This window comes from Mytilus galloprovincialis, chromosome 1, assembly GCF_965363235.1.
Source record: "Mytilus galloprovincialis chromosome 1, xbMytGall1.hap1.1, whole genome shotgun sequence".
In the NCBI taxonomy this organism is placed as follows: Eukaryota; Metazoa; Mollusca; class Bivalvia; order Mytilida; family Mytilidae; genus Mytilus; species Mytilus galloprovincialis.
The window spans coordinates 130,941,176-130,968,613 of record NC_134838.1 but is presented as its reverse complement, the minus strand read 5'-3'; the positions used below and the strand labels follow the sequence as shown (position 1 = coordinate 130,968,613).

General features: G+C 32.0%; 1 protein-coding gene across 1 annotated transcript; it reads left to right on the top strand.

Annotated features, from left to right (window-relative positions):
- Nucleotides 1-61: 61 nt before the first annotated feature.
- Nucleotides 62-20,585, top strand: LOC143057534 (uncharacterized). The gene is made up of 4 exons (XM_076230880.1): nt 62-181; nt 1,726-1,740; nt 9,540-9,722; nt 20,105-20,585. Exons 1-4 carry the CDS (start codon nt 145-147, stop codon nt 20,326-20,328), a joined length of 459 nt encoding a protein of 152 aa, XP_076086995.1. The 5' UTR covers nt 62-144; the 3' UTR covers nt 20,329-20,585.
- The last annotated feature ends 6,853 nt before the right edge of the window (nt 20,586-27,438 follow it).

Here is a 27,438-nt window from a genome sequence, read left to right as displayed (position 1 = left end):
GGTTCACTTGAAAACCATTATACTACGTCTTTAATTGAATGTAATCTGAAATGTTCTCTCAAAAAAGAATGTTTAACATTTTATTACAATTCATTGTTACACCAATGTATTTTACATCGTGACTCTTTCACACTACCATCAAGAATGGGGACAGGATGGAAATTGTACTACACCAATGATGGTAAGTGTTATATATGTTTAATTGAATTTTGCTTTCAAACAGGATGATTTTGCGCAAGCTACATCGAAACATAATTCTTTGTGCATTTACAAATTATGTGACAAAATTCAGTAATTTCGTTAACAATGTATTTCAACTTTTAATAAAATAGTTGAAAAAACAAAAAGTTGATATTTAAGTTTAAATTGTAACTATGGTTAAATGTCAAGATACATAGAAAGGCAAATGACACTCACTATAAAAAAAGAAGATGTGGTATGATTGCCAATGAGACAACTATCCACAAAAGACCAAAAATAGATCATTAATCATGATAATAGAATAAGTAGACAGCTCTCTCACAAGCAAAAAACCCCTAACTGTAAAAATATAAGGGCATACACTACAGGCACGGGGACACATTCTACTGAATCCACACAGCACGAGTAACAAACCCTGCAGAAAATATGACTGTTAAATATGAATGTAAAGCAGAGCTTCTACTTTCCTTTGGTTTAATCTCAAGATCACTAGAATATATAAAATGTAAGCACTTATTGCAATGTGAGTTATTAAGCGATAGAACATCGTCAATAAATAATGCTTTTGAATTGTTTTGAGTTTGGGTACTTTTGTTTTTTTGGAAATATTCGCATTGTCGATGATTTATTTGACTCCATGCATGAAGTAATCCCTGAATGAACTTGTGAAAATCACCTATACTAGTCAAGGTTATCCTCGAAATACAACACAATTCATCAGTCAGGAGATCAGTGTTAATTTCGTTGTCGATAACTTGGACATGGCCTACAAGTACTCAGTTACATACTGTAACTAAAACAAACTCTACGCTATCATATTCTGCAAAGACAACACCGTCACATCCACCAAAGTACAATAAATAATAAGAAGTTGCTTAAGGTGGCACGGTAGTATTTCCTGGCCAATAAGGGATAATGATAGCCTTTTTAGAATTTTCACCACTTTCTAACACTGCAAAAAATTCTATAATCACAGTTAACTGAAGTACTTTCATTTTACTATTCAGAAATGAATTTAAATATGTATCATGACCGTTTACTTTTTTTGCTATTTTTAAAAACCTAAGGCCACTAGTACTTTTAGGTATTTTATGGTGCAGTGAATACAAAATTTAAAAAAATTCTCAAAAATTCATTTTCATCTGTATGTAAAATTATTTCATATTTTTCTACACCTGATTCATCCCTCAGTTTGGGAAAGTATGTTCAGTTGATACTGTATTTTTTGTCAAATCACACTGTTTAGATACATTTACCTAAGTAGGGTACACAAAAGAGCAACCTAAATTCTGGAATGCAAATACTACCGTGCCACCTTAAACGCGAGGGTCACGCTGAATTACGATGGTTTTTATGAAGCGTGATATCGTCAGATTTTTCCAATTCTTACGACTGTTAGATTTATTCTATTTATCATAGTATATCATATACAAAACGTTCCATCTTTATACAGCTGCAGAAAATGCAGTAAAACCATTTCAGTATTTTTGTGATTTGACTTTTTACATTACTTTTACGTTTTAGAATACATCGATGAGAGTGAGTATATGAATATATGTATATGTTGGAGTCTATGTAAGATTTATTTGTATGTTTGTTTGAGTTATTTATTTATTCGTGTTGTATGTTTATGATGTATGTTTACCTGCTGAATACCAATTATTGCCAAGTGAACCTATCATGTCAAAATAACCAAAACTATAAACAACTGTTATACTAGTATAACTTTTCTATCCCAAATTCATGTATTTAGTTGTGATGTTATATTTGTTATTTTCATCGGATTTTGTCTAATGCTTAGTTCGTTTCTGTGTGTGTTACATTTTAATGTTGTGTCGTTGTTCTCCATTCATATTTAATGCGTTTGCCTCAGTTTTAGTTTGAAACCCGGATTTGTATTATTTTTCTATCGAATTATAAGTTTCGAACAGCAGTATACTACTTTTGCCTTTATTTATATAGCTAGGGGGTTTAGTTCGTAGTAAAAACCAGGTTTAAACCAACATTTTCTTACAGGAATCTGACTGGTGTCTCTCTTGTTATTGATAACGTTTAATTTTGTCAGTTTTTATGGACACAAACTTTTTGAATATTTCTCGGAACTCGGTATTTTTGTTATACTTTTGTAGTGTATGTTCTTTTATATCAGAAGTTATAAATATTACAGCTTTAAGACCAAATGTATTTGGATTTGGTAAAATAATTTTAACACAGATATTAAAAAGATTTTTTTTTTTAAACAATTGCTTAATTTGTTTGGTTGGCAAATGATTTACGTGTTTATTCTATAGCTATTCACCACTTCAGTTTAATCATGTATTATATACATTTTAGTCATTTTATAAAATTCACTGTTTGCAAAACTATGTATTATTCTTGATAATAATTATGTTTACGTCCCAGTCGGATAACCCTGGCCTTACAAATTTTTGGAACTTTTGGTCCTCGGCGATCATCAACTTTGTAGTTGTTATGGTTTTCAAACTTTTACATCTGAGCATAGTTTTGTGTATACGTAGCGCGCGTCTGGCGTATAAAAATATATTTTTAACTTGTTACCTTTTAATGGCTATCATTCGTTTGTTTCTCTGTCCTAAATTTTCTCCCATTTATCTGTTTATTTATTGTAACCCTGTCGTGTAATGTTGTCATTTTGGTGTTATAATGAACACTGCCATTAAAGCAGAAGGTTTGGCATGCCACAAAACCAGGTTCAACCCACAATGTTTTCATAAAATGCCCTGTACCCTGTCAGGAAACTTGCCATTGTTAAATTATAGTTCATTTCTGTGTGTGTTACATTTTGGTGTTGTGTCGTAGTTCTCTTATATTTGATACGTTTCCGACAGTTTTAGTTTGCAACTCGGATTTGTTTTTTCTCTATCGATTTATGAATTTTGAACAGTGGTATAATACTGTTGCCTTTTTTTATAGTTGTATAAGAAATCGAAACTAAATCGTCTGTATGCCTTTTTGTTTTTCTTTGTTGACCTATTTCTTTGTTTTTATAGTGATTAGGATGAACACAATGATGACTGCTGTACCCCTAATTTTGACATTTTTACCTATTATGACTGTTTGGTTTGTTCACACATTGTTGTCAATATAAAGGAATTTTTATGCGACTGATATACAAGTGAAAGGTTTAGCTAGCTATAAAAAAAGATTAAGACCACAATTTTTTACATAAGATAATGCCTATACCAATTCAAGAATACGATAGTTGGTGTCCATTTGTTTGATGTGATTGAGCTTTTGATTAGAGACTTTTCGTTTAGAATTTTCGTCGGAGTTCGGTAATATTGTTATTTTACTTTTTCTAACATATTAAGGTTTATAAAAAAAAGTAATATGTCTTCGTCAATTTATAGAAAGGAAATGTTCTAGTTCTGCTTTCAACTATAAATATTTTTTTCTGAATCATAAAACGGCTTACAAGATATCTGTATTATGTACAAATAGTAAAGAGCCTAAGCTGAAACATAGATGTAAGTAATAATGGGCCCTAATTATCAGTATAACCTACATTAAAAAAATATCTATGTATTGGTCTTTAAATAAGTGCAGTTTTGGGTGTTGAGGGTCGAGCAATATAATACTAGTATATAGTCTAAGCTTGTTAATTATAACGTTCTTAAATCACCTATTTGGCTGTTGTCTATAAAACCATTGCAAATGTGTTGTCATTTATCATATTATTTTCTTACCAAGTCATTATAAGTATAAAACTGTTAAGTTTATGTTAAGCAGTGGCGGATCCAGAAATTTTTAAAGTGGGAGCCCACTGACTGCCTAAGAGGGGGCCCTCTCCAGGCACACTTCATTGATTCCCTATATTTGTTTGTTTGTATAGACGTTGCGCACGATATTGGTGTCACTTTGGAAATATGGGTTAGAAATTCAAGCTCTTATCCTATACAATAAATATCCATGTTATGCATATCATTCGAAAGGAAATTAACCACAGAAATCCATTACATAGATGATTTTGTGCTTTGTCTATTTTTTAATGAAAAACTTTGCTCATTTCGATGCCTATAACGTCATTTCAAGGGTGTCCCGCTGTTACAATTTTGTTTTATGTGAGTCTTTAAAATCCCAGTGCGGATTCATTAGTAAGTAGAATGGTTAAAAATTTTGCAATTGTTTTGTATACATTTAACTTAAAATGAAGTAATAGACGTTTTTAACTTTAAGAGAAGGAAGATCGTCAAAAGAGTTTAAAAAAAAAAAGAGAAAAAATGTCCCAATTAGCTGCTCAATCCGTAAATTTTTTTTCTGTCTTCACTTTCATAAGATATAACGGACGAAAATGGATTTTAATAATATCAGAAAAATTATACATGTCCCAAAGAAGCTATCTGAAGTCATCATTAAGTAACTGCGGTCTTATTTTAAAAACATCGTCATTTTTCCCGTGTCCAATAAAATGTCCCGATGGACAAAATGACACAAAGAATAATTCGGGGGCTTTTTATCAAACGAAATTCTACTATATCTCAATTTTTTAACACCTGTTAACTGAGATGAATTGAAAATACATTTAATTTCTTTTAAAATGATATGATATGTACTTTTGTTTGAGTTGCAGTTAGAAAATTAGAAACGATCTAAGATGTCCAATGAAATGTCCCCGTAACCGTAATTTGACGTTCGCGTTATAATAACGTTAAACAGTATACGAATTTTTTTGCATATTTGGCATAACATAATTGCATGATATGGTCTGATCTATATAGAATAAATTTCTCGTTTTAATGCATTAAAATACAGATCTGCATTAATTCATGCATATAAGATGTCGAAATATTTAACTCGGATATTTCATAAAGACAAGGCCCCAGAGGTATAACAAAGAGATAACTTACTAATGACCACACTCCCACTTTATAAAAGCAAGATACATTGAAAAAGAAAATGCGATCAAAAGTGAGATCTTCTTAATCATCCTCCTAAGCCAGATAGTATCTGTAATTCCTAGCGTTGCTATTAAAAGATTCGAAGCTATACACATGAATGAAAATGCTCACAAAAAAAGTAATGAGAAAAGGTACACCTTAGTCGTGAACATTTCAGTAAAACGTGCACTCATTTTTTTGTCGCATCGACTCATTTAACAAAACAGTTTATCAGAGAAATACTTGTATGTCATAAACATTTCAGTATAGCTAACGATTATTTTTTATCTACTGTGAGTAGAACAATTCCTAGTCATCTACCTAGCAATATATGTTTGAAAATAAGGTTATTACATTTAGAAGTAGTGTGGCAGAATGAAGATTATTTTCTCGAATCTCCAACAGAATTGCCTGGTACATAGGCATGTGATGAAACTAGTATATTGAAATTGAAACTTTTCTTTTACCATAATTTGAGAAAGAACGAAAGAGAGAGAGAGTGAGAGAGTAGTTGTCCGACATATATGATGGATGGCACACAAACATGTAGCAGCTAGCTCCAATGTATAAATTTACAGACACTCCCAACTCATTCTAGAAAAAAAATCAACCAATCAATCTGCGGTGTAAAGTAGATCTTTTCTTTTTTTTATCTTTGCAGAACGACACAAAACATAGCTTGAATTTTAATTTTTACATCGCGATGACCGTGAGGGCATTCCGATGTATTGTTGCCATAGAGATTTGACTTTCGTTTTTGACTGGTAACCGATCGTATAAATACCCGGATATCATCGAGTGCAAAGTAACATTTCTTATCGCTTGTTATAAATTCACTTCTTCAATGAATACTCATAAGAACAGAAATTTATGATACGAAAATATTATGTCGTTACAAATATTCATATGCATTAAAAACTGCACACGTACAGAAAAATTGTGTTAACGCATCCGGAAGAATATCACTAGAAAGTTTTTTTTTGGAAAATATGAATGTTTACTCAAATCCAATCTATTGGAAAAATCGAATTGTTATAGAAGAGTGTCCACCATGTACTTGTACTGCACTTTTATTAGAATCGTAGAATAGAATGATATACAATTGGATGAAAATTATACATACATGTAACTGCTATATACAATTATAAATATAATATAAACCAACAAACCAGAGTATACGTATTTGTATCGCCACAATATGATAGATATTAAAGCAGTGAAGTTGAATTCCTTGTCATTTATTCATCATCCACGCACGAACTTGTCTCAGAAAAAAATATATCTCTGTACATAAACCTCAGTTTCTAAGACAAGTGCTTGTGACCATCCACAAGAACTTGCGGTCATCCGAGGTTCAGTACTTCAGTACTTTGATTATACTTTTAAAACAATGTAAAAACGAAACCAAAAAGATTGAATTCGAAAACGCAAAAATAATCAGATGAATGTCAAAGAAGATTTTGTGTAAACCGATACTCAGTTATATGTTGAAAATGGAAGCGCGGAACCAAAAATATTGTACAGTATAAAAAATGCATGAAATGCATTCCTGACGGTCCATAGTTGTTCGCTTGAGAAAACACTGAACTATGTAAACATGCACATATAGCAGTTACTTTAAAAAAATCACATCTAGTAAAAAAAAGTTGTATTATTCAAAATCGGATTTCGACCTGCTGGTAATCTGTGATGTAGGTATTGGTCTGTGTAAAAGTTTTCCATTCTTTGCCAAATTCTATAATTTCAAAGATTTAAAAAAAAAAAAGTATTGATTGCCGACCCTTTTTTGAAGCTTGAGTTTGTGAAAAAATATCAGATGAAAGGATAGCTTGCAAAATATGTTTCCGAAGGCAAAAACAAAACAATACAGAATCACGGTTCTCATTTTCACAATAAAGTAGAAGATGCGGTCATATAAGACCAATTAATAATTTGTATATGCAAACAACAATGAGCAAAACCCTTACCTTATAGTCAGCTATGAAAAGCCCCGAAATGACAAATGTAAAACAATTCAAACGAGAAAAATAACGGCCTGATTTATGTGCAAACTGTGTAAATTCCTACATAACATTAATTTTCTTAATCATTTGCCTGGTAAAACAATCCTGATTTTAAAAAATTAATCAATGAAAACGTTTTCTTTTTAAAAATAATAATTTAGACCCCGACCAACTTTAAATTTTTGAAAGTTAGTAACGGGAGCATAAGAGCACGTATTTCTTTTTCAAACATGATGCACATTTTATAAAGTTTTTTTAGAGATTTTTTAAATAATGATATAGTTAACATTTTCCATAAAATCGGGATTAATGTTAAGGTTGTGGACTTACTTATACGTTAAAATAAATAATATGAATTGTAATGTAATTATAAGTCACTGTTTAAGAAAAATTAAATAAAACCAAATTCTTGGACTTTTATATTAACGTTAGTATACAGATTAATAGTCCCAGGATTAAAGTGTTGATAGAATAAGATTATGAAAAGAAAAATAGCTTGCGATATACTACCTACATCTTTCACATAATCAAAGACAAATCAAGAAGCATTTGAATATTAATTGAGGGAGCGAAATAACCAAATTACAACAAACATATATAAACGTGTAATTGGAGAAAAGAGACGAAACAAGATACGAAATATTTACAATTTCACTGCAAGATAGGAGACGTCTTCTGGCAGAGAGAGCATTGCTTAATTTTAAGAAATAGAAGAAACTGATTGTTGAAGGCCGTACAGTGACCTATAGTTGTTAATTTCTGTGTCATTTTGATCTCTTGTGGAGAGTTGTCTCATTGGCAATCATACCACATCTTCTTTTTATATATTTAAATCATTTTACAAGACATCAAATTGTCATTTTGTGCTATTGTTGCAGACAATTCTTCGCAAAAATTAAAAATTGTTCATGTATCTAAAAAAAAAATAATTCAATGGAATTTTGCATTTGCACCGCGGCTTGAAAAAATAAATCCAAAAGAAGCAACTTCGAACATCTCTTTACTTTAAGCGGCATTTTCACAGGAGTAGAATATAAGGTCAACGTTTGAAACTGTCCCTGGAACAACGTCAAAATCGTCGTTTTATTAGGGACGTCGTGTAACGCAAAGTGGCACCAATACCGTGCGTAACGTCATAGTGATTAAGATTATAACACAATGTTGACTGCTGTATCCCTATTTTGACATTTTTACCTATAATGTCTGTTTGTTTTGTTCACACATCGTTGTCAATGCAGTAGAATTTGATGCAACTGTCATACAAGTGAAAGGTTGAGCTAGCTTTCTAACCAGTATTACTCCACCATTTTTTACATACGAAAATGCCTGTTCCCATTCAGTAATATGTCAGTTGTTGTCCATACGTTTGATGTGTTTGAGCTTTTGATTTTGTCATTTCATTAGGGATTTTCATTTATGAGTTTTCCTCAGATTTCAGTTTTTTTTTGTGATTTTATTTTGTAAAGGTTAGTTGTTTAGTGTAAAGAAAACAATAGATTTCATGTTCCTTTTTTTGTGTAAATACCTAACGGAAAAAAGTCGAATTAGGATTTTTTATTTTCTTTAATCTCCCCGTTTGTGTTTCCGGTAAAAGGAAATGAGGGTTCCCAGTTTTACTGTGAATGTTAAGTTTGGTAGAGAGAAATTCTTAAAAATGATGTTTGCTTATAAACAATATTGTTTAAGACTTTGACTACTGAACGAACTACATACTTGTTATGAAGAACCTAAAGTAACATAAGGTTCTCTCTCCAGTCAAAATCAAACCAGTTGATGGGGTGGAGATTACGATATTTCAGGTCTTTGCCAATTGTCTAAGTAATTCATTGTGTACTATGCCAAGACCGCCACTATTAACATGACAAGCTGATTATCTTTATATGGAACTATGAAAAGCAACAGAGATGTTTTGAATTATCCTGTGAGTTAAATTCCATAGATTGCAGCCAATCTGTACTCTTGAAATATCGTATTGAGCTTTGTTCTAAACTATTTTTTTTTTCATTTTTCGTGATGATATAAATAAGGCCGTTAATTTTATGATGTAGAACCATTGCCATGTAGGTTTTTCTCATTGTTGAAGGCTTTACAGTGACCTATTATTTTTCTTTATTTGTCATTACTAGATAACAAACTTGATTTTGAGCATAGTTTTTGTCAATATCTAACAAATAAAGTTGACGACGGGCTCGTACGATGCTGCACATCTATCTTTTGTATCGCTTCTCACATTCTGCTAAACTCATGTTTTGAGAATCTGCGCTGGTACCTTGCTCGTGTCTAAAAAGAGTAAAACTGTATGAACTTTGTTGTGGTACTGGTATGTTTAACACCACGTAACTTTAAACCCTTTGGTTTAAATATACACAATTTACAAAGCATTATGTAAATATTTCTACAAGACTTTGAGGTTTTCGTCTCAATTTATTTGTTTTAGGAAGTGGCAGATGTCCTTCTACAGATGAATTTATGTATTATAAGAGGCTAGATTTGTGCTTCAATTTAAATTCACCGATGACCATTAACTTTCCTGTCATCAAAACCTTTTGCAGTCACATGAGTGCTGAGCTGATACGGATAGATTCATCCGACAAACAACAATTTATTGAATTCATCACAGGTATTACATATATTTACAATTTTTTTTAACAAAACTGTAAGTGAAATCATGTTTTGATATCAACTACACAACTCTTTGTCAGATCTATTTGTATAATAATAAGAAGATGTGAAATGATTGTCAATGAGCCTACTATTCAGAGAACAAATTAGGTAGATTAGACAACAGTAAATCACCATACTACCTTCAACAACGAGCTAACCCCTAGTTAGCGTTAAATGTCCCAGAATAGAGAAATTTCAAACAATACAAATAAGAAAACAAACAATCTGGTTTATGCATAAAACAATATACGATTACCAATAAGGTTGTACAAAAACAAATGAAAATCCCTTATCATAAATAACAGGCTCTTAAATACATAATTTGGCCGAGTTAAGACCTGAACATGATTTCTGGGTCAAACCCTTCACATATCCTGGAACAGTTGTATAGCAGAACAACAAAAGAACATTTCTATAAAAGTAAGTAAGGGACTTATTTCATCAGATAGATACAAAGCACAAATAGAAAACAAATAACAAAAACACAGACACAGACACAAGGCACATAAATACACAGCCAACAACCAATTGGTGCAGCATAAAGACGTCAATAAAAGTTTAAAAAAAACAAAAAAAACTAGTGCAATATCGAAATATAGGTATTAAATGTATGCTTGGTTGAATCAGTTGTGGTTGTATGCTTGTAATGTATAATTACACAGTTTTAGATTTGCTCACCAACATATGTCAATATAACGGAACTATACACAACTGTCATACAAGAAGGAGGTATAGCTGCTTATATAACCAGGTTCTACATACCATGTCTTTAATGTGTCTGTACCAAGTCTAAAATATGACAGATGATGCATTCGTTCTATTGGTTGATATAGTCGAGAGTTTGATTTTGTCAGGTTTTATGAACTTTTTAAATTTAACATTGGAGTTCGGTATTCTTCTCAATTCCATTTTATACAGTTACCAAATCACAAAATTAAGACCTTGGGTTTTAAACGGGTTAAGGTAGATTCTAAAATACTTCTTACTTAGTAGTCGTCTTGTTCATAGCTACACTGTAATGGAAAAAGAGGGGATTTTTTTTACATTGCTGCCCTATGTTTCTGTACCAAGTCGAGCTATTTCCTTATGTTTGTTATTTTGAAATTTTGTATTCAAGTCTATTTTAATGACACGTGTTAAATCCTTTATGGGTTGATTTAAAATTAGTGTTGCCAAATCGTACACTTTTGCCTAACCGGTTACTCGGATAATAGTTCGACCGATTAACCGGTTAACCGGTAGTTTGAGTTGGTGCTTGAAAGCCTTATCAATAGTACCCTACACATAGATATAACATGTGGTATGAGTGTCAATTTGACAACCTTTCATCCAAGTCAGAAATTTAAGCTTTTAGAATTGAAGTTTGTCCTCTTTGTTATAAGGCTTGTCTGTGAGGATTCCTGGCGAAGTTTGACTTCTAATAATCAACTACACCGTATCAACCATAGCGTTTGTACCAACTTCAGATTGAAAAATAGAAAAACCTTCTTCATCTCGTAGAATTGAATATGTCTGAAACTGATTATTCTTTCCTTTTCACTTGTTGACTCCGAAAATGATGTGGAGTATTTCAATTTAAATGATTAATTATAAAGAAAAAAGATGATTGCCAATGAGACAATTCTCCACAAGAGATCAAAATGACACAGAAATTCACAACTATAGGTCACCGTTTCTTTACTTTGTTTGCATGTTACTTGTACTATCACGTATACATTGAGTTCATTCACATTGGTTTGCATTTCACAATTTTTTAGTTAGCATTTCGTTTAAAGTAAGACTAAGCCTTGCGCGAGGGAGGTTTTACATTTAGGTGAAGGTTTACACAACATTAGATCAGAAACGGAATAATGAAGTAAATCGTAAAATTTAATCGCTTACTGATTATTAAAGTTACTGTTAAAAAAAACATGTATACTAATTATGTTTCTTTTAGATCCTGTCCCGAGCTGAGAGACAAGTTCTAATTAATTTTATGTGTATAGGATTAACAATAGCAATGAATTTACTGGACAATTGATGTGTCAAATAAATTACCAAGACGACAATTTTTAAATAAAACCTAATTATTTAATGATTTCAATACAAATTTATATCAAATCTGTCAAAATTGAAAAAAGTCCGGTTAACTGGTTAACGTTTTTGGTATTCGGTATTCGGTCATTCGACCGATTAACCGGTTAACCGGTTAACCGTTGACAACACTATTTAAAATACATATATCATTGAGCAATGGATGTGGTTGTTAAATTTGATATATAATTTTCTGTGCTTCATTGTTAAATATTTGTTTGTTTTTGTTCTAATTGAGCTCGTGACACGGTGATTGCTGCACCCCTATTTTGACAATTTTACTTGTTATGGCTGTTTTGTTCACGCATCGTTGTAAATATAATAGAATTTGATGCGACTGTCAAACAAGTAAGAGGTTTAGCGCTATAAAATCAGGTTTAATCCACCATTTTCTATATTTGAAAATGCATGTACTAAGTCAGGAATATGACAGTTGTTGTCCATACGTTTGATGTGTTTTATTTGATTTTGCCATTTGATTAGGGACTTTCCTTTTCGAATTTTCCTCGGAGTTCAGTATTGTTATTTTACTTTTAACAAATAATAGTAAATGGAAAATAAAACTGCAAACAAATATTATACATTTACTGTTCCTGGCTTGGTATAGGGACATACAGAATGTGGTGAGTTTTTATATTTTGAGATTTGCATCGTTCCCTTTATCGTAGTCGGTGTTTATCAGAACAAACTGTGCAAATCAGTTCGAATGTGAATGTACAATTTATCGGGTATTTTAGATCATTGGTTAAAAAAAGGAAAGGTATTTGTTGCTGTGCAACATATTTGTTTTTCGTTTATCATTTTGTAAATAAACCAGGCCGTTAGTTTTCTCGTTTGAATGTTTTAAATTTGTCGTTTTATGGCCTTTTATAGCTGACTATGCAGTATTGGTACTGCTTAGTGTTAAAGGTCGTACAGTGAACTATAGTTGTTAATTTCTCTGTCATTTTGGTCTCTGATGCGTATTAAGGGGAAATCATCTTTATGAAAGCTTAGCTGTGAACCCGTAGACTGTAAAATTTACCTGTAATCCGACCCAGCTTGCCAGGTTATGCTCCCAATTATATATATAATTTCGAACATTTCACACAAGTCGTTGTAGAGGAAATGCAGAATCCACTCACATTCTAGTCCTGCGCACCGAGGTTCTTGTTTAGAATGTTACTAGGTGAAATATTTAAGAAATAATTCATGGGGCTTCAATATCGTGATTTGACCACGGGTTGGCTCTTTATGACACATATTTTACCCTGACCGATAGCGAGGGGTAAAATATCGGCATAAAGGGCCAACCCGTGGTAAAATCACGATATATTCAAGCCCCCATGAATTATTTCGATTCTAATAGTACAAATACGGCAATTATTTTGGATCGAAACACTCTAGGTGGAGACAAGTATTTGCCGTTCCCATAAATAAACACACTATTAAATTGGCGTAAAAGAATGGAGCAAACTGCTTAAACTATTTACAAAAACGCAATTAGATAGTTTTGGATGAATTTCAATGATAATTTACTTATATATCTCAAATATATAAAAGCATATGGCTTATAACACATTTCAGCATCGATTGTTGACATTTCCTTATTGTGATATTTTCTCTCACAAGCGTGTATTTTTCCCATAAAATGCTTATATTCTTGCGTCATTGTTCTATGACGTCGGGAAGCTCATTCATAAAAAAGCATATGACGTGGGAGTACGATCGGAACATTAGACATTAGACATTATTTTATTTTTCCAATCATGGGCCCTTGTCAGGCAAGATACAAAAACATCATAATACAATGATTATATAAACATTAGTGAAATACACAATAAGTAATACACAAATAATAAATTGATAATATGAGTAATGTAGGATATAATTATAGTAAGAGACATTGAGTGCAATGAGGCCGATTTAATATTAAAAGGATATGATATTAAGTTTATTTTAAAATACGGAAACTAAAAAATAGCAAAAATAGAACCGGGAATATAGTATCTCAATCTGCAGTAGTTCTCCTCATGACCAGTGCACAGTAGTGAGGGACTTCATCACAACAATGCAAAGGTCATCAAGGGGGGATCCTTCAGAACTAGCTACAGATACATGAGATTACTCCAATAGTGATTCTCCTCATGACTAATGCACAATAGCAAGGGTTAACATTGCTACTGGACAATATTCATCAAGGGACGGTGCTCTAGAACTCACTATGGAGAAAATATAAAGTTCAAATTACAAGTAGTAGAGGGAAATAAATCCCATTAAAACTTTTCATATTTCTTAATGAACATGCATAATTCTGATAATAAATTCTCATCTTCATTATTCATTAACCATATCAGTTTTTGTTTAGGGTCAAGATATTGAAAATTCTTGCAGCAATTATTTATCATTGTTATCATGTCTTTCCTTTGATCTGATAAACTATCACAGTTAAAAAGAAAATGTGTTTCATCTTCGACCTCATTACTACAACATCTCTTACATACTCTATTGTGTCGGGGAGTATTACTATATCTACCTCTCTCTATAAGTAAATGGTGAGCAGATATGCGAAATCTTGTTAGACTCCGTCTATCTTCAAATTTTTTAACAATATCAAGATATTTTTCACAACCAAAATTTGCTTTAAACGTAACATATGTGCAAAGTTTTCCTTCTGAGTGAGTTTTGAGATTCTTTTCCCAATTTTTTAACATGGCAATTCTTAGTTTTCTGTTGTCAATTGGTTTAGCCATGTCTGAAGATATTTGATAATTATTAATCAGTGAAAGAAGTTTTTCAGATGACATATACCATGATGGTTTCTTTGACTCATACAATTTCTTTGATTCTATAAATGCATTATATAACAATGGAAAGTTAGTGTCTGACTTTTCTAATCTGTAATAGTATTTAGTCATTGCTTTAATCATGTTAAAATATATTGGTAGTCTTCCCAACTCAGTTAATACTGCAAAATTGGTGCTTTTTTTTGGAGCTCCAAGAATAAATTTACAGAATTTAGTATGAAGTTTTTCAGCAGGTAATTTAGAATAAATATGGTCAAATGAAAAAATTCCATTTCTATATTTAGACGACATAGGATTAAAGGCACCCCATATCTCACAGCTGTATAGCAAGATGGGTTTGATGGTATGATCAAAAACATGCATGCTTGTTTTGACTGAAGGATGCAAGGATAAAAAATCTTTAGATAACTTAAAATAGGCTTTTAGAGCCTTTTTATACAATTCATCCTGGGCTACCGTAAAGGAGCCAGATGCACAAAAATGTATACCCAAATATTTATATGTTTTAACACACTCTAGTTTTACACCATTTAGCATAAAATCATATTTGTTAATCAATCTACCTGCCTTGTTGAATATAAGAACCTTTGTTTTGTTTGTATTCACACTTAAGCACCAATCATTGCAGTAATTTTGCAAAATGTCCAATTTTTTTTGCAAACCATTCGGAGATGTTGACAATAAAACAATATCGTCAGCATACATAAGGCAGTGTAAATCTTGATCATTTATTGAAACTGGGTCTTCAGAGTGTTTTAAATAGTTTGTCAAATTATTAATAAAGATCTTGAAGAGGTTTGGACTCAGATTGTCTCCTTGTTTCACCCCCAGGTGCGTTGAAAAGGAATTTGTTAAGTTTTCATTTACCTTTACACATGATTTACTTACTTCATACATGCTTTTGATGATGTTGTAAAAAGAAGATCCCACCCCAATATCTAGTAGTTTCAATTTGATTCCAGTGTGAATAACAGTATCAAAGGCCTTTTTGAAGTCAACAAAGCAGGCATATAGTCTACCACCAGGGTTATTACAATATTTATCAATAATTGTCTTGATTACAAACATGTGGTCAGAGGTCCTAGCTTTTTTTGTGAAGCCAATTTGGCAGCCATCAATTATTTTGTGTTCGACTAGAAATTTGTCTAGTCGGGAATTTAAAATAGAATTAAACAATTTTCCTACTGAACTAGTTATGGTCAAACCACGATAGTTATTAGGATCAAGAATATCATTAGCCTTATGTAAGGGTGCTATATATCCTTCTGCCCATTTTTCAGGATAAATGCCATTACTCAAACAAGAGTTGAATATTTTTTTGAAGCAACCAACTAAAATACTTTGGCTGCATTTAATCATATTATTTGTAATATTGTCCAAACCAGGGGATTTATTCCACTTTAATTTTGAGATGGCAGTGATAATTTCATTATCAGTTATTACAAAATCTAATTCATTAAAACATTTCGGGGATATCTCTGCAGATTCTAAACTCTCCTCAAGATGTTTAACCCTATCTAAAAAATTATCATTAATCTTATTTAAATCTTGAAAGTGATGAAGCCAATCAGATGGTGATATATTGTTAACTGAAGAATCATGATTTTTGTCCTGTAACTTATTAATCAATCCCCAGTATAATTTTGGATTGTCCTCATGAAGAGTTTCTAACTGTTCTAAAATATCTGCCTTAAAAACTTTCTTTTTGTTTTTTCTGCATTTGTTATATTCCCTATATAATTTGTAATAATGATTTTTAACCATTGGATCTTTCGGGTTAGAAGAGTAAATTTTTCCATAATTTATAAGATTCTTTCTCATTGAGTGCAAATCAGAGTCAAAGAAATTTTTGTGTTTCTTTTTGTTTTTCCTATATTTAGGTGTTTTTTTCAAAGATTGTTCAGCAGCCTCAATGAAAATGTTAGTTAGTTTAGCATAAAATCAATAACAAAACAATATATTCATATTTTACCACGGGTGTGTACTCAAAGCGTTTGAAGGACGTCATGTAAGAATGGTTCTTAGTTTTCGTTCAGTTTGGGGTCACTGCAGAATGAAACATAAAAAAAAAAAATTTTCGCATTGAAAAAAAAACGGGAAGACAAATACCAGTTTACAATAAGCTCATCATAGATACCAGGATTGAAGTTTTATATTTGCGCCAGACACGCGTTTCGTCTATAAAAGATGCATCAGTGACACTCGAATCAATTATGTTAAAAAGTGCAAATAACGTACGAAGTTGAAGAGCTAACAAAATACTTAATAAAAACACTGAGAAGCACGAACCGAACGAACCCTAACAATAAAATGAGAAAGTAAGCAGGTTATTGGTTTTTATGAGATGTCCAGGTATTATAGAGTCATGTCTCATCATCGTGTTACCTTTCAGTTGTGAAGGCTTTTTTATGCCCCACCTTCGATAGTAGAGGTGGCATTATGTTTTCTGGTCTGTGGGTCCGTTCGTTTATCCTTCCGTCTGTCCTTCCGTCTGTCCTTCCGTTCGTTCGTCCCACTTCAGGTTAAGGTAGTTTTTGTTGAAGTCCAATCAACTTGAAACTTAGTATACATGTTCCCTGTGATATGATCTTTCTAATTTAAATGCCAATTAGAATTTTTCCCCTAATTTCACAGTCCACTAAACACAGAAAATGATAGCGCGAGTGAGGCATCCGTGTACTAAGGGCACATTTTTGTTTATTGATAAGCTGATAAGATATATTTGGCATCTCGTGAGACAAGAGTTCGTTAATGATTTATTGAATATTCTCATGCAAATACTGCTATTCGTTCTAATGCAAATAAGTATAACAAGTGCGATTCAATAGTATATTTTTTTATTATTTATTCAGGAAATGACAATGTTCATAAAACAATGAGATTTCCATTGTTCTAATATATCTATCAGTGTTGAATTTAGAGGTTGAGCTACCATCCTTACATATATGCATTTGATTGTATAGTGAGTGATACGTGGCATTACTTTGTCTTCTTTCAGAGAATAATCAATTCACAAATAAAGGCAACAGTAGTATACCGCTGTTCAAACTCATAAATCCATGGACAAAAAACGAAATCGGGGTACCAAACTAAAATTGAGGGAAACGCACCAAACATAAGAGGAGAACAACGACACAACACAGAAACGGACCAAGCATCAGACAAAATCCCACGAGAATAACAAATATAACATCAAAACCAAATACATGAATTTGGGATAGACAAGTACCGTGACACAAGTGTTTACAAAGAATAATCTCGATATACAATTTTCTTAATATATTTTGTTCTTAATCGTATACAATGAATTGAAGAAGATACAAAACATGTTCATCGTATAAAGGGTGTGAATGTGAGGAAGTAGAATTGCTTTATATTAGTTTTCTGTCGTACTTCCTTGTATACGGTATTCCCTGACATTCAGATTTTCCTCATGATTTAATTAACATTGCCATGTCAGTTTTAGTAGTATAAATTACATCAATTCTGTGTTAACAAAAATGGTTTTTATGTATTGAATTTTTTTTTTACAGTCGAACTTGCAGGACATTTTTGATGTAGAGTTGTCACTGGCTCAGACGTACTTTAATTGAAAACAACGTTCAAATCTATGATTGTATTGGATATAAACCGCAATTTTTATAAGTGTTCATGAAAAACAAATTTCAGAAGTCTAAATACTATGGTGGCCGGGTGCGGCCTTTTCGCGTATTTATGTTTTCTCCTTTTCGCATTTTTGCTTTCTCGATTTCTCGATTTCCCGACTTCCCAGTTTCTTGATTTCTCGATTTCTCGATTTCCCGATTTCGCGTTGGAAAATAGAGAGGAGGAAACGCGAAAACACGAAAGGAGGAAATGGCTGCATCCGGCAACCATAAAATGCAGCACAATCCAAAAGACAAAAAAAGTGAAACTGTATAATTTAACAAAACACATTTGACTTACAGGTCGAACAACAGATGTTCTGAAACCCTGCTGACTGCTATTCGCGATTTCCATATAAATTGATCACCAGATGTAACAAAATGGATCTTAGTTATAATTTAAACTGAATCATTATTGCAATTTTCCCTGAAGAGTTCCAATTGTATAGCTTGCTGATTGGTGTGAACCAAGTCCCCGTGTGTGGGCCAAACCTACGAATCAAAATTGAAATTAAGGGTTTAGATTCACTTAATATGTTTTTTTATAATTCAAACACATAAGATGCACAAAGATATAGTGATTCGACACATTAGTTAGAAGAATTACCCAACAATGCAACACTATTAATATAATCTCCTAGTTATTTATAAGGCCGGATATCATGAAAAACAAAACATTGAAAGCAAAATCTACTCACAAAAAACTAAATTATGATTTGGGAAAAAAATTGATATAGTTAACAAGGAAGGACAACATAATAGATATCCCTTCGTAAATTTTACGGACGCCATCACGAGTTGGTTGACCGTTATGAAATATCCGTTTCACAGATGATATCGGATATGTTCCTTATATCGTAACTACAATCCTTTCCCCTTTTCTCAAATATGACCTACCGAATTAAACTATTTGCCGGGTTTGTAATGAACATGAAAACACAAAGGGTGCCACATATGGAGCCCGTTCTGCTTCCAGAACACCTGTGATCATCCGCAAGTTTTTATCTTGTTCGTGATGCTTGCTTAGTCTTTAATTTTCTATGTTGTGTACTTTTTTTTTGTCTGTTCGTCTTTTTCTTTTTAGCCAAGACATTGTCAGCTTATTTTCGATCTATGGGTTAGACAGACCTTCTGTTATATTTTCCCCCTTTATTGTAGACCTCATGATTGCAAGTTTACCAAACAAGGTTCCACGTATCTAAATCCAACCGTGAGCCCCATACAACATGACATCGTCTTTATGGAATGTGCCGATTTACAACATGGCAAAATAACACATTAACTAACTTACAACATTCCACGAACACCAAAATTAATAACGGAGAAATAACAGGAGACAAAATGACAAAATATCGTTGGGTACTGTTTCCATAATTGATTTTTGTAAATTGTTTTGTTATAAACTATACCGTTTGTTTTCTCTTCTGAATTGATTCATATTTTTCATATCGGCGGCTTTTAAAGCCGAGTAAACGGCAAATATTTTATTGAAGATCATTGTTATAGGTAAAACGGTTCCCTATAATTGCTTACAATCACTTCAATTACAATTTGGCCGATACCGTCTCATTGGCAAACATACCGCATTTCCTTATTTTACTATGACGGACAATACGGATACGCCTTTGTATTTAACTCTATAATACAGCCAATTAGTGTTTAATCCATGTTAGAAGAAATCGTAGGAACGTCAATAACCTAAATTTCCAAATGACAGCATATTTTGAATATTCGTCCAAAACGTTTGAAATTTAGCTTGTTCTGAGTGTAATGAAGATTATTCAGGAAATCGGTATCAAATTACCTTTTAAGATTTGCTTCTGATTATATTCCAGCAAATGAAACGATAGAGAGAATATGTATCCAGGGGACAGATAAAATATTTCCACCTAATTGGACGTTTGATGACGGAACTCTGATGACCTTTTTCAACGAGGACGAGGCGAGCGCTGAACCAGATGGAGGGAAGGGCAATATTGAAATGTACACTGGATACAAATGGCATGATATATCAGATGTTACTCTGCATCCTTGCCTCCCAATTTGTGAAATAATCTAGACCAAAATAAATTAAAGATACTACTTATACATTCACCTAGATCCAACATTACCAAAACATAAGACATTGAAAGTTTAATGCATACCTTCCATTGAGTATCACGCCGTGTTTTGGTTGTGTCGTTTCGCCTTTTTGCAATTGCATAGTTAGTTTGAATGTCCCTTTAAATGCATCATCCGCTTCTCTTTCGCCTTTACCTTGATTATAACATAATCATGAATTATCTAATTTCTAGTATAAATAAAGAATAGTTTAACACCAAACGTATTTGAAATAGATTTGATATCGAAAAAACAATGCATGTCTAGATTTGGAATTCCAGTTTCATATGGGAAAAGCAAAAACAAAACAGTAACGACAAAAGAGACACAATTATCATGTATCATTGCCGTCTTATATACCAATTAGCATCATCTGTATTACTGCAAAATATTTGCTTAAAACCTTATTTCCATGAAACAAATATTTGGTTTTATAGTTTTGTTCTATCTGTAGAATTGTTTATAAAATACCATCTCTTCCTTTTGTGATAATTATATTTATAAAGCCTGTGAACCTAGACATGATCTACATAATCGAATTGATCCTTTGAATACATATATCCGTACAGGTTATTAATTTAAAACCATGGTATAATCTTCGTTTTTTTATCCTGTCTATATACTATTATGACGTTTTTACTCTAATGATGTAACATTACTGATTGATACTTTTGTCTAGGAGAAGATAATAATTTTAAATTGTTTTTGATTTTAGACTAGCTTTCAGTTAGTGCAAGTACTTGTTGGTAATTACTTTTTGTCTTTATCTTATTTGTTTTTGTTTTCATTTAGTGCTTCTTGTCAAGTCATTTCCCACTGATCTTTACAGTTTTTTCTATTCCTGTGCTGTTACACTACTATTCCTGGTAATGCGAAGGATTGAAACGGTAAGTTTAGAATCCAATTGGAAGTGTGTTTTTCCAACACATCAATCCTCTTTTTTCGAGGGTTTCTTTAAGAGTAAAAAATTAAAATCTCAAAAATACCGAAAACCGACGAAAATCAGAACGAAAATTGCATTATCAAATGACAAAATCAAAAGCTAAAACACTTTGGAAGGTTTTCGTGTGATATATACTTAAGTTTTGTATAAATGATTTTCTCCATCATTTGATATTGACTTTGAACTAGATCTCCTTATTTCTCTATTGTAAGAGAATTGAGTGTTTTGTTTATAATAGTTTTTTAAAGCCTATTTTAATCTTGTCTAATGTTGTACATGTAATAATGATAATGAGTTTCTGAGCAACCATCTTTTAACCAGTGCCTTTGCTGATTTACCTGCTGCGCAACAATTCGCTTGACTTTTTCAGCTACTCTACCGGTAATTTATAGTTTGCAACTCAATACCAGGTCCATAATTGTGCTGATGAATAAAAGTTATCTTTGAGACACAACCACCCGTCCCGTAACAATATCAACAGATTTTATACGAGTCAAACAACAGTTACCTGACTTGTTTCAAATTTTTCATGTCGGAACATTTTATAGCCGACTATACAGTATGTGGTTTTCTAATTGTTGAAGGCCGTAGTGTTGCGTATGATTTTAACATCCATGTCATTTGTACTTTGGTGGATAGATCTCCCATTTGCAGTCATACAGTTTTCATTATTTTCCTAATGATAATATTATTTTCACATATCAATAATTGGTGCCATGAGTAGTAACGTATGCGAACTAAGAAGTACTGATTATGGATAGCACTAGACGGTGTTTTTTTTTTTTTTTGTTTTTTTTGTTTCAGGTGAGTTGAACAAAAGCAAATCAAGAATTGAGTATAAACATTAAGCATTTACTTAAAATTATTTCATTTTCGATATAAAATATCTTCAACATATTTTAAGGAGACTGGTCATTAACGGTTATAAATTATTGACTTCTAGTATTTTGATAACGTGTTATGTTAAAGTTTGGTAAAACAGTTGAGTCGGTATTGTTGAGGCAAATATTATTTTCATTGATTACGCCAAATAAAAATGTATGTGTGGTTCCAGTTGCGTCCTTAAACAAGTAGGGTCGGTAGGGCGGCAATTTTATTCATTTATTTTTTCTATTTTTATTTTTGGATTGACAAAATCTTGAATAAAGGCAACAGTAGTATACCGCTTTTCGAAATTCAAAAATCGATTGAGAAAAAACAAATTCAGGTTACAAACTTTAACTGAGGGAAACACGTCAAATATAAGAGGAGAACTACGACACAACAGAAAACAATATTAATGTAATACAAACAGAAACGAACTTTAATATAATAATTGCCATTTTCTTAACTTGGTACAAGACATCTGAAGATGAAAAATGGTGGATTGAACCTGGTTTTGTGGCATGCCAAACTTCCCGCTTTTATGGCAATGTTAAATATAACATTAAAATGACAACATTACATGACAGGACTACAATACAAATAAATGGGAGAACATATAAGAAAGAGAAACACACGAATAATAGCTAACAAAAGTTACCAGGTTAAAAACTTAATACGCCAGACGCGCGTTTTATCCACACAAGACCAACCAGTGACGTTCAGATGAACAAAGTTCGAAAGCGAAAACAAATACAAAGTTGAAAAGAATTGAGGACCAAAAGTTCCAAAAAGTTGTGCCCAATACAGCTAGGGTTTGCTGCCTGGGAACATCCTTATTATTTAGAATAATTCATACTTTTGCAAACAGTAAATTTTTATAAAATGATTATATAATAGATATACATGATAATACCGAATTGGTGACTAACTACAGAATAAATACAGATACATAAGACACCCTAAACCAGCACATAAAAATTCACAGCCGATTTAACAAAAACGATAAACGCACAAAGTGACGTCACATTTGAATGAGTATGGTACAGTATTCGACAATCTATTGATTAGACATATTTTGTAGTATGAATAACTTGTCAACTGTACTCGATCGTATCAGTTTGTCGATTCAATCAATTGTTGTACCAAATCAACTTATTTCATTCATGTCAGGATATATCAACTCAGTCAACTGTGCTATTATTATATCAATTCTATTATTTTTTCAAACTCTGCACGATCGTATCGATCGTATTCAATCGTTACTATTGTGCCACAGTTGATCGATATAATCAACTAAGTCAACTCTATTCTTCTTTCAAACCCTGCAGGATCGTATTGATCGTATTCAATCGTTACGATTGTGCCACAGTTGATCAATATAATCAACTCAGTCAACTGTATTTTTTATTACATTTTAAACACGTTGCACGATCGTATTGATAGTATTTAATCGTTACGATTGTGCCACAATTGATCAATATAATCAACTCAGTCAACTCTATTTTTTTTACATTTTAAACGTTGCACGATCGTATCGATCGTATTCAATCGTTACGATTGTGCCACAGTTGATCCATTTAATCAACTCAGTCAACTCTATTTTAATATTTTAAATTGCACGATCATATCTTTCGTATTCAATCGTTACGATTGTGCCACAGTTGATCAATATAATCAACTCAGTCAACTCTATTTTCATATTCTAAACGTTGCACGTTTGTATCAATCGTATTCAATCGTTAAGATTGTGCCACAGTTGATCAATATAATCAACTCAGTCAACTCCTCATTAATATTATAAACTAATCACGTAAGTATAGATCGTATTTAATCAATACGATTATGCCACGGTTGATAAATAATGTCAACTCAGTCAACTCTGTATATTAATAGATATTCAAGCGTTGCGTTTAAGCCACAGTTAATAAATATGTTCAACTCAATCAACTCTATAAACATATAATGAACCTTGGTACCAATTCTATGAATACATTTGTCCAAAGATTGATCAATACAATCAATATACTAGTAGCTACTGTATATTCGTTTTATGCATGAAGCTCGATAGTATCGATGGTATTAAAGGAGCGCTAGTGTGCCACTAATACTGTGAGAAATATAGTTATAAAGTAATCTCAATCAACTGTATCTTCTTGTTGGCAAGTATGGAGGACGAACGTTTCGATAGTATTCAATCGACACAATTGTGCCATGGTTTATCCAAATTGTTTATATTATTCTGGTTCAAAACCAGTTTATGTGTACATATCTTGATAACAAAAAAACAGTTGTTTACATTCTGGCTTCTTGTTTGAGAGGTGTGTAATTGGCAATCATATCACATCTACTTATTTGGATAATAGTATAAAAAACAAATATGCAAAATAAAATCACAACATTATGTATATTTACAGTTTATTGTTATCCAAGAATTATCTAAACATTTATATTCTATTTTTTTTTTTTTTTTTTTGTTTACATACATGGATCTATAATTGGCAAGTACTCAATTGTATACAATTGCGCCACGGTTGATCCATATAATAAACTATCTGCTATTTCTTCATATTAAAAATATTGTATAAGATTTATCAACTCTGTAAATTGTTCACAGCGTTATATGATACATTGATACAGACTACGGTGCTGTATGGCACATTAACACGGTCAGTGTAGCTAGATGTGACATGGACAAAGCACACATTTCTGGATGGCACATTGACACAGCTAACGACACTAGCTTGCACATTCAATACAGTCCAACCCTAACTCTTGTTTTAATTCACTATACTATTAACTCAAGCAGACAACAATGAACATACGGTGCATTGAGGTATATTGACACAGTCAACGGATCACGCAGTCTAATCATTTTTATTTCTGTGTGTGTTACATTGTAGTGTTGTGTCGTTGTTCTCCTCTTATATTTAATGCGTTTCCCTCAGTTTTAGTTTGTTACCCCGATTTTGTTTTTTGTCCATGGATTTATGAGTTTGAACAACGGTATACTACTGTTGCCTTTATTTATTACATGTTTACAGCCTTCACTATTTCCCTAACCTAATTCTGTCACAAGAACAAAGCATACTGTGCTAGGTCTCTTTCCTCAAATACTCATTTGATAATAATTTTTTAAATAATTTTCATGTTGGTTTACTCATTTCAGTTTCTTCATTTTAATGTTCTACATATACTACTGTCATCAACTGGCTACTACAATACACATTTTTGTCACATACATACTTTTCTCTCCTGAAACTAGTGCTATGAACCTACTTCAAACTTGAATTAATGTTAAAAATGTTTTATCAGTGTTAAAAGTCTTTGAAACAGCAAATTCCTATGCTTCAACTTTTGTATATTTTTCAATTGTGTGTACATTGTATGTTCACTATACTAATATCTCCGTACCCATTCTGACATATATTATTTTCATAGATTTTATCTCCATCAGTGCATAAGTGAGAAATACAGTAATATAGGGATATTGCATGAATTTTGGAGAATATTGTCCCGAGTAGAATTTTATATTGCAAGAGCTTGCGAGTGCAATTTATGTTCTACGAGGGACAATATTCCCCAATATACATGCAATAACCCTTTTACAAATGTTTACAAATTTTTGAATTTTTTGAAATGCTAAGGCTTTTCTACCTCAGGCATATATTACCTTAGCTGTATTTGGCAAAACTTTTACGAGTTTTGGTTCTCAATGCTCTTCAACTTCGTACTTTATTTGGCCTTTTTAACTTTTTTGGATTCGAGTGTCACTGATGAGTCTTTTGTAGACGAAACACGCGTCTGGCTTATATACTAAATTTAGTCCTAGTATCTATGATGAGTTTATTTATTGTATAACAATATAATATTTGAAAGTAAAAATTGGTTTAAACTAAGATTTTGTCGTTGATGACGTCATGAATTTTTGAACATTTATTGCACTAGTGCAATATTGGAATTTGTTGCATGCTAACTTTTGCTTACTTTCTGTGGGAAATATTATATTGCTATGCAATAATACAACTAGTTTTGTTTTATCTTTATTAATAAAATTTATTGAGTAGTTACCATTAACAAATTGAGTTGATTGATTCGATATATGACGTTCAATCGTTATCGATTGTATCGATCGTTACGATCGAGTCTTCATCAAAATACATTGAGTTGATTGATTCGACATATGACGTTCAATCGTTATCGTATCGATCGTTACGATCGAGTCTTCATCAAAACACATTGAGTTGATTGATTCGACATATGACGTTCAATCGTTATCAATCGTATCGATCGGTACGATCGAGTCTTCGTCATAACACATATCCATTGAATTGATTGAATTGACAAACAATGTTTAATCGTTATCGATCGTATCAATTGTTACGATCGAGTATCCTTCATTAATAAATTGTGTTGATTGAATCGACAAACAATGTTCAATCGTTATCGATCGTATCTATCATTAAAGATTGGTTGAATAAATCGATCGTTAATGTGTCTATTCAATTCATTCTTTTTAATTGAATTGAATTAAAACCTCAAGGAAAAATCAACTCTTGTCGAATCAATCGATTGTCGAATACTGTACCTTAATGATTTGAATTTCTAAAAATTTCTCAAAAATAGGACAGAGTTAGGATAGAATTCCAAATTAGGATTTGCAATACTGATACAACATTTATTGATAATAATGAAAATTACAATACTTATAAACATCAAATTGTTGTAGTAATTAGATAATTTATTGTATTGTTTAGATATATCGGTGTTTCTTCTAATTCAAACTGTGAACCAAATATATCGTATAAATTAAGTTGACCCAAACCAAATAAATGAACTGGATGTCTTTTTGTCCAAAATCATTTTTACCGTATATCGACTATCCAGAGAATAACAAACATCGTAAGCGAAACCGTGAATAAAATGTTTAAAGGCGGTTATCGCTATGTATCTTATTCATGCTGGTCAATAATAAAAATATCTTAAAATTGTTAAGTCATTCAAAACAAGGGAGTGGACACTCAATAATCTTATTGAAAGCATGATAGGACAGCAAAACAGAATCATACCACCATCAGACTCATCTGGAAGAAAGACGTTCAAACTTAGATAACAAGAACGGGAAAATAGCTCACTAAAGTGTACTAGAATATAGAGGCATTTTGAATAATTTGATTGAGTGCGATAATAAATGTTTCGATTGTTGTAAAATAAAAATAATAAGATTTTTTTTCTAATAGATTGATTTCATGTTCTTATTCAGAC